The sequence below is a fragment of the Mizuhopecten yessoensis genome, unplaced genomic scaffold (assembly GCF_002113885.1).
Source record: "Mizuhopecten yessoensis strain PY_sf001 unplaced genomic scaffold, ASM211388v2 scaffold11145, whole genome shotgun sequence".
Classification (NCBI taxonomy): Eukaryota; Metazoa; Mollusca; class Bivalvia; order Pectinida; family Pectinidae; genus Mizuhopecten; species Mizuhopecten yessoensis.
Window position 1 is genome coordinate 387,296 of NW_018408902.1, and position 7,816 is coordinate 395,111.

At 36.4% G+C, this 7,816-nt stretch overlaps 1 protein-coding gene and 1 non-coding gene across 2 annotated transcripts; one reads left to right on the plus strand and one right to left on the minus strand.

The window, feature by feature from the left end:
- Window positions 1-2,541: 2,541 nt before the first annotated feature.
- LOC110466798 lies at window positions 2,542-6,023 on the minus strand. Its single transcript, XM_021523557.1, has 3 exons — window positions 5,947-6,023; window positions 5,261-5,391; window positions 2,542-4,847 (listed from the first exon to the last, which is right to left on the minus strand). The coding sequence occupies exons 1-3, from the start codon at window positions 6,021-6,023 to the stop codon at window positions 4,336-4,338; spliced, it is 720 nt and encodes a 239-aa protein (XP_021379232.1). The 3' UTR covers window positions 2,542-4,335.
- A 1,126-nt stretch (window positions 6,024-7,149) lies between these two features.
- Window positions 7,150-7,221, plus strand: Trnag-ucc. Its single transcript has one exon. It is a non-coding gene; the product is annotated as a tRNA-Gly (tRNA).
- Window positions 7,222-7,816: the final 595 nt, after the last annotated feature.

Here is a 7,816-nt window from a genome sequence, read left to right on the forward strand (position 1 = left end):
ATTTGAACAAACTTGGTAGCCCTTCATCCCAGCATGCTACAGGCCCAATATCAGTACCCTGGGCCTTTTTGTTATTGAGAAGAAGTTGTTTGAAGATTTTAACATATTTGACCCCTGTGACCTTGAAAGTGGGTCAAGGTCATTTATTTGAACAAACTTGGTAGCCCTTGATCCAAGCATGCTACTGGCCAAATATCATCTTCCTAGGTCTTTTGGTTACCGAAAAGAAGTTGTTTAAAGCAAAAAGTTGACGACGGACAGATGGACGACGGACAATGGACGGACGACGGACGCCGCACCATAACATAAGCTCACTTGCCCTTCGGGCAGGTGAGCTAAAAACTTTTCTTCTTTGACACTAGTAAAAATATCGGTGTTTTGACGTCATTCATGGGGCAAAATTTTTCTAGTGAAAAAGAAGGAAAATTTTTCGTTAGTGAGTTGATTTCCTTCATATTTGGCACACTGTTACGACAAATTAAATGCTACAAAATGACGTATAAAACATGAACATCGGTTTTTTTTTTTTTAAATTGTCAAAAATAGGGCCTACTGTTTACGAAACAAGTGGAACAGACAGTAACTTGAGTAAGATCACATTTCCAAAAAGATCTTGGAAATCATGATATTCGTTTAATGAGTTAGCCAAACAAACTGGTTGCGACTTGATTTGTTTAATTTACAACCTATAGTTTTTCTCCTAAAATGAAACATCTACATCTATGAATGCACAACAAAAGAGATCTTCAAATGTTTATTTTTATTAACATTTAACCATAAACGATTAACAATAAACAAACAGAATTAAAAACATACAATGTCACTAAAATGAACACTTTTTCATTAAATTGGCAAAACTTGTAATTAATTGAGGTGTACAGGGCATACATGCAAGAATACCATGCTTTTTAATCTTTATTTTTGTATTTACTATATAAATGTCCGCATTAGTTTTATTGTTTTGTTTTCGCTATAGTTCAAATATATATGTATATTGTTCAAAACATTTGCCAAATTTGGGCAGCAACAGGATCGATGGAAATATTCAAGTAATTTTAAAGTTTCCACTTTTGGATTAAAATTCAAGGAGCAATATATATATATATTTCAGGAGTATCACAGCAAAACTAATAAAAAAAACCACCCAAACAAACAAATAGTTGTCAAGGCTTATACAAACTGAATTAAATGTGAATGATAATGCACAAAGATTAGGACAAGGAAAATACACAAAAACAATACATATAAATTTTTGCATGAACAATGGATAAAACACAAACTGCCTATCTGGCACTTACCATAATAACACATTCTCAAAATCATAGTAAATATGGACAGAACTGCATTTTAAAAAATGACAGATTAACAAGACTATCACAAGCAATTGGTTTTATATTCCTAAATTAAAAAAATAAATGTAAAACTAAAAATACAACAAAATATATTCACCCTGGAGCCAAAAATAAACAAAAAAGTTTGTTCGATGTACATTTGTAACCTGACTGAGCCATCAAAATTGGCCTTACCCAAATGTTTTTAGTTACAGTTATGCCATGAGCAAATGTAGCACTGTTAATTAGTAAATTCAACCGGTATAACGTTGCCATGGGGGGTACATGGGCTCCTAATAAGGCAAATATGGTAATACATGTAAATTGTTCAACAAAAAATTATCACAACCGTTTCGTCTATTAAACCTATTTGGCACTTAGACCTGAACACAATTGAATTTTTAACATTTTGAAAATGTAAACAAGAGTATCAAAATCAATCAACAAGTTATTCCAGCATATAATTGATAAAGTAATATGCTCTAATTTAGGAAAGAACAAGTAGATATTCAGCGTATATATATATATTATACCTCAAAAATATTTGATTAAAGGTCATGGTCATATCATATCTATTACACTGGGTAGAACGTTGCAATATGGGGTCCGGTATGGCACAACATCCGAGAGTTCAGGTTTTTTTTTGCACTTTGAATGAATATCAATGGAGACTCGAGGCATTTTAAAGTCCAGTTCTTTGGATAATCACATCATTCATTTGATTAGAGGACTTTATGTGAACACAACTCTTTCTGTTGTGGTCAGGAAGCTTACAAATACCACATGTAATGGTTAGTTCCGGTTGTCTCTCAAATTTTTCTGTGATGACGAGACGATTCTGCTTTTCCAGAACTTGACGTAGAGCTGTCAGACCGTTATGATTAGTACCTCTGAAGTACGATTTCGTTAGGACATCATTTAATTTCTCTAAACCTTGTTGGGAGAACTTGACTATGTTTCCATTCAAATGCATCAGTTCTGTAACATGGTAACGGAGGATATGCATGTAAGGTGTCACATCTTTGGCCTGGTAAATTTTGACATATTTCGTAAACCAAGACTCAATAAGGGGCTGAATTGCCTCTGGGTTCGGACAGTCATCCTTGACAAGGGCATTTATTACCATAAACTCATCCCAGACAGTCTGGATAGCTGAAGATCGCTCCTGATCATCCAGCAGGTCAGAAACTTTACATTTTGAGAAAAATTTCAGTTTCTCAGGGCCTGTCAAATCACGGTACTCAAGCTTTTTGCTGTCTTTGTTCACATTCAAATGGAAATCCACACCACACATTAAGAGTGCCTGTTCCAGACTTGCAACATGGATGATTTTTCCTCTGTCAAGCTTTTGGAATACACTTTTTTCTGAAATGTTGTCCAACATTCTTAATTCAAAAATTAACAAGTTGAACAGCTTGTCAGTCACCCGAAGAAAAAGATGTAAATGGTCAATGATAACTCTTGATAAAGGAATGCTTGGGAAAATGGGTGGATTGGTAATTGAATAATTATTCGGTTTAGCCTTTTTTCTCCCCTTAACTGGCTTTTGCACATTCTCCTCAGAGACATGTTCTAGATAAGATACTCGTGCACCCTGGTTTTCATCAGACATGGACCACGTCTTTGTAAAATCTGATCGTTCTTTCTTACTGCACTTACAGTAAATACAGAAATATTCGGCTGAAATATGAGGTATTCCTACAGCAAGAAGTAGGAATTTATAATCTCCCCCAAGATAACATTTGACCTCCAAAGTCCTGCCTTCAATTTGTATTGTTCTTAGAGAGTCTACTTCACTACGTAGATCTCCTAAAGCCAAACATAGCTCCTTGTAACTCTCCTTTGTATTGACTATGCATAGAGGGTAGTTTCCTTCGGCAGACGCACATCTCTTTTCATTTAGTATGGTGAATGTGACATTGACAACATGCAGACGCTTGCCTATCATTGTTCCGTCAGCAGACAGCTTGATATCAACACCGCTTTCAAACATTTTGGGATTATCAGAGATCAATTTTCCCACAACATGTTTCAACCTTGTTTGCAATGACTGTTGAACTCCCAACCCATCTGGTGTGTTCATTATCGAAAAACCTGCATTTAGGTCCAAAATAAATTTTTGAACAACATGACTTTTAGGAATGGTCTTGAAAATTGAACTTAGCTCATGGTATGCTTTGTGTGAAATATTAAATTTGTCAAGAATGTAAACCAGGGTACTCAATAAGTCCTTATCCATCTCTGACAATTTTAAATCGCTGTCATCATTTAACAAATTTAAAATTTCCTGCCTCCCATTCCTTTCTATAATCACTCCAGTGACTTTACACGTTTCGTTTTCTATACAACCCAACACTGTTTTACACATTTCTTTTTCCTGTTTTCTGCGTTTGCTTTGATGACTGGCACTGCAATTTTTAAATGACTTTCTCTTTCTAGAAGGGGCTTGCTCTGTAGACAACTTGCCAAGCAAGTTTTCTTTATCTTCTAACAACTTCTCTTTTCTTTTAAGCTCTAGTTCAAAGTTCTTGTTTTCTTTACGAAGAGCTTTTTCCTCGTTATCCTTAAGCTCGGCATATTTCAAAATATTATTTTCTATTTCTTTTACATGCGATACCATTTTTTGCATCTCAACACTTTTCTCACAATAATGTCCCTGTGGTACGTCCCAACAATACTTTGATTCTGTTAGGTTTTTCTTGAACATTTTAAATTGCATACCCCCCTTAACTTTTGTTCGCAGACCTTCTCTTTTCAGGCGAAATAATGCTGCTCTGAGACTATTTAACGCCCTATCATTGCTTTCAATTTTTATTGAAATATTAAGTTTGCTTTCTAAAATTTCAACAAATTTCATAACAATTTCTTTGGTCAACTCATTATGCCAAAAATTTTCATATAAAATGTCAAAAAGGTCTATATTTTGAATAATGATCATCTTGATTTTGTTCAGAATAACACTAACAGGGTCAAGAGATCACATCAGCCTAGTGAAACTAAATGCCTACAACATATTCCCACCAATCAGTTCAGGCACAATTTCCTTATTCCCAGGACATCTAACAAAGGAAAACGTGAGAACTTTTCCTCTTGAAAGGAAATGATCCTCCGTGTGGTCTGGAAAAAGAATAAGATCGACCAAAGGACGCTTGTTCCTCACGTAGAATCGTACCGTCTCTGTTTTTACGTAGTAATTGTCGCAGTTACTATTCACCACTCTATAGTCCCAGGACTCGCCGAGAGCTGGGCACAGACTGTTTCTACTGTTTATAATATAAACAGTTCTATCCTTGTACCTCTTATAAACAGTTCCCAATGCCAGAAACCACTCAACATCCTGGATGTCCGTGTTGTTATGTATCTCTATTCTGACGGTTATGGAAGAGTCCGTTTTGTGACCTCCTGTTAATTGTTCTTTAATTTGTATTGCTAGTTGATTCAGTATACCACTACAAGGCAATGGATGGCTCACAATATCAGTTTTCCTCTTATTTTCATCGTACTTCTTGTCCCAACCTGGAAAAAAGAAAGTAGAATACAGTAAATCTTGAAAAATAAATATATTAATAGAAATTATTTAGAACAATTATAAATTTATTTATAACTTGTCTTAAAGAGATTTTAATATCTTAGTTCACATGAATTTTTGTCGGAAGCTAAACAAGGGCACCGCAAAGCGGGGCATATCCCCTCGCAATATATTCTTTGACCGTGACCTTGACCTTTGACTTTCAATAGTCGTCATCCTCGGTCCATGGTGCATGACCCTACCAAGTTTGGAGAAGATCCATTGGACAGTTCTGCTGTGTATACACCATTTTGTTACGGACACACAGACATACATTCGCGTTGCAATATCCCCACAGCAACGCTGTTGTGAGGGGATAATTAGGCCATTTAACACTGAACATATTGTAACCGATAATTACCAATATAATGAACTCTAACAGTAGAGTCGTCGGGACCCTCTTGCACCTCCACAGGATAGAGGCCTTCTTTCCATGTTTCTCGGGGCCTTGCCGTTCTTCTGGAGTATGGTAGGCGTACGGCACCAAGGTCACTGGAACAAAAACAAGAGTTTAAGGTCAATATACGCCTGTCAGTAAAATAATAAGGCAACTAAAAACCTGCAATAGTATTATACATATAGTGCGGGTCTATCCAATTTTCAGAAAGACGATACACGGAATCGTCCACTATAAAATAATAGGGAACAAAGATATTAAAATATGCACCTATAATTTAATTTGAGATTTTATAGTTGATATTTGTGAAGGAGTATAATTGATCATATGATACATGACCAACACTCACAGCCCCCCCCCACGAGTCAGTAACTGACGTATCAAGAGTGAAGCCACCTGCAAAGTTTATCTCTATACTTACCCATGTCTAGAAAATAGGTTTAGAATATTTTAGTTTATCTTTTCCATGGTGTAGAAAATGTAGCGGAACTGTATGCATATGCGGACCAAATCGAACGGGGATGCAATTTGAATGTACACCGCTAAAAAAACACGCTTCACAAAACAAACTACAATTTCAACGTTTGAGACGGGCCAACATGATGCATATAGACTTAATATATAACTTACAACACCTACATTTCACTTACGCATATGATTCCGCACTTTGGTCATTGTGGACAATTCTTCTTTGCCTTTTTTCCTTTGAAGAGACACGCGCCGCCATATTTCCCATATCAGCCTCTGTCCTTGATCACGTGGTACGCCAGGAACGATAACTCCGTCATATACTTTGGGGGAAACCACAAAAACTTTGTGATATGCATATGTTGGAGATAATACAAAAATTATGTTAATATCATGCAGTATAAGCGGTTTAACAGCACACACTTACAAGCTAAGACCGGTGACAGGTAACGTTCATCATCGACGTGGCAACATGATAAAGCCCTTAAACAAACTAATACTTACAAATCCAGAAGGACGGGTAATATAAAACAAACACACTCACACGCGCTTCTCTTTTATTTATCATGGAGACAATTTCAACAGCAACGTAATCATTCAAATACAACTTGGTTATTTTGTTTCATACATGATTTTACTGTAAGTAATTGGTGTAATGTTTAGCATGGTTGCTGTCTAAGCAGGCGGTATGGCTTCACCCCCTGGTCACCGCTTACTTATTTTTGATCGTTTGAGAGAGTTTATACTTTGGATATCCTAAAGATGTGGTACACTTAATTCACCTTTTTTCTATTTATCTACCATGAAGCCGTCTCGGTTGTGACTTGTGTTAACACCACAGCTAAAGGTATGTGACGATTGGATTTTCTCAACGTTGAAGACGGAGTTCATATCAGGGGATGTAAAACTGTTAGCCTGTCAGCAACTTTCATTTGACAACATTATCTAAATCTAAATTTTACCGATATATTGACTGTTGTACATGATACTCGACGTTATAATTAAATAGCCTGATAAATCCAACGTTAGGTGAACTTAACAAGTCTGATAAATCCAATATAAGGTGAACATACTAGTCTGATAAATCCCATATTAGGTGTAATTAATTAGTCTGATAATCCCATATAAGGTGTAATTAATAAGTCTGATAATCCCATATAAGGTGTAATTAATAAGTCTGATTATCCCATATTAGGTGTGATTAATTAGTCTAATACATTCCATATTAGGCGAAAAGAGTTTCCGACCGATACACTGTAACAGCACTGCTGTCCGTTACCGTCCAGATATATGTAGATAAATGACAGGGGTGACAGGTCATATCCCGCGGGAATTTCACCAGTCTGTACAAGTCTGATTTACAGTGTAGTTTTGTCGAAAATATGGCGTCGGTGGTGTAACGGTCAGCATGGTTGCCTTCCAAGCAGTCGATCCGGGTTCAACTCCCGGCCGACGCACGTCTTTTTCAGTTAAATATGATTGATAAAATTATTTTAAAGATAAGAACCACTAGAAAAAATAATCACTTTTCGTTTGCTTAACAGTTAACAAGTTCAATGACACTGTCTATTATGTTTACCAGATGCGTCACCATAATATTTATTTGATAGATATTTATTAGATATTGATGGATATCCTTGCAGATAAATAAGGAACACACCATGGTGGTTTGGAATGAATTTTCCAAATTGCAATGTTAAATTGTTGTCGATCCTACAGTGTCACTGTTAAAGAATAAATACAACAGAAAACACAATCCTACTGGAAACAGGAACTGTACTTGCCTTTGTACTGAGGGTGGACTGTGCAAGATGAGAAGGCGTTGCATGTTCACAAGTTCTTGCTGTCACTTGATGATGTAGAACAAATCCACTTGTCCTCCCTGTCACGTGACAATGCAGAACATATCAATTTGTCCTTGCTGACCAGGTAGAACAAATCCACATGTGTTGCTGTCTCGCGTAGAACAAATTCACTTGTCCTCGCTGTCTCGCGATGATGTAGAAATTTCCACTTTTCCTCGCTGTCACGTGACAATGCAGAACATACCCA

Excerpts from the sequence above, each read along its gene's own strand:
- LOC110466798 (XM_021523557.1), bottom strand. The coding sequence starts at position 6,023 with ATGGCGGCGCGTGTCTCTTCAAAGGAAAAAAGGCAAAGAAGAATTGTC. Across the intron at positions 5,392-5,946 it reads CAAAGTGCGGAATCATATGC|TGACCTTGGTGCCGTACGCC; the intron begins GTAAGTGAAATG and ends TTTTTGTTCCAG. Across the intron at positions 4,848-5,260 it reads TGTTAGAGTTCATTATATTG|GTTGGGACAAGAAGTACGAT; the intron begins GTAATTATCGGT and ends TCTTTTTTCCAG.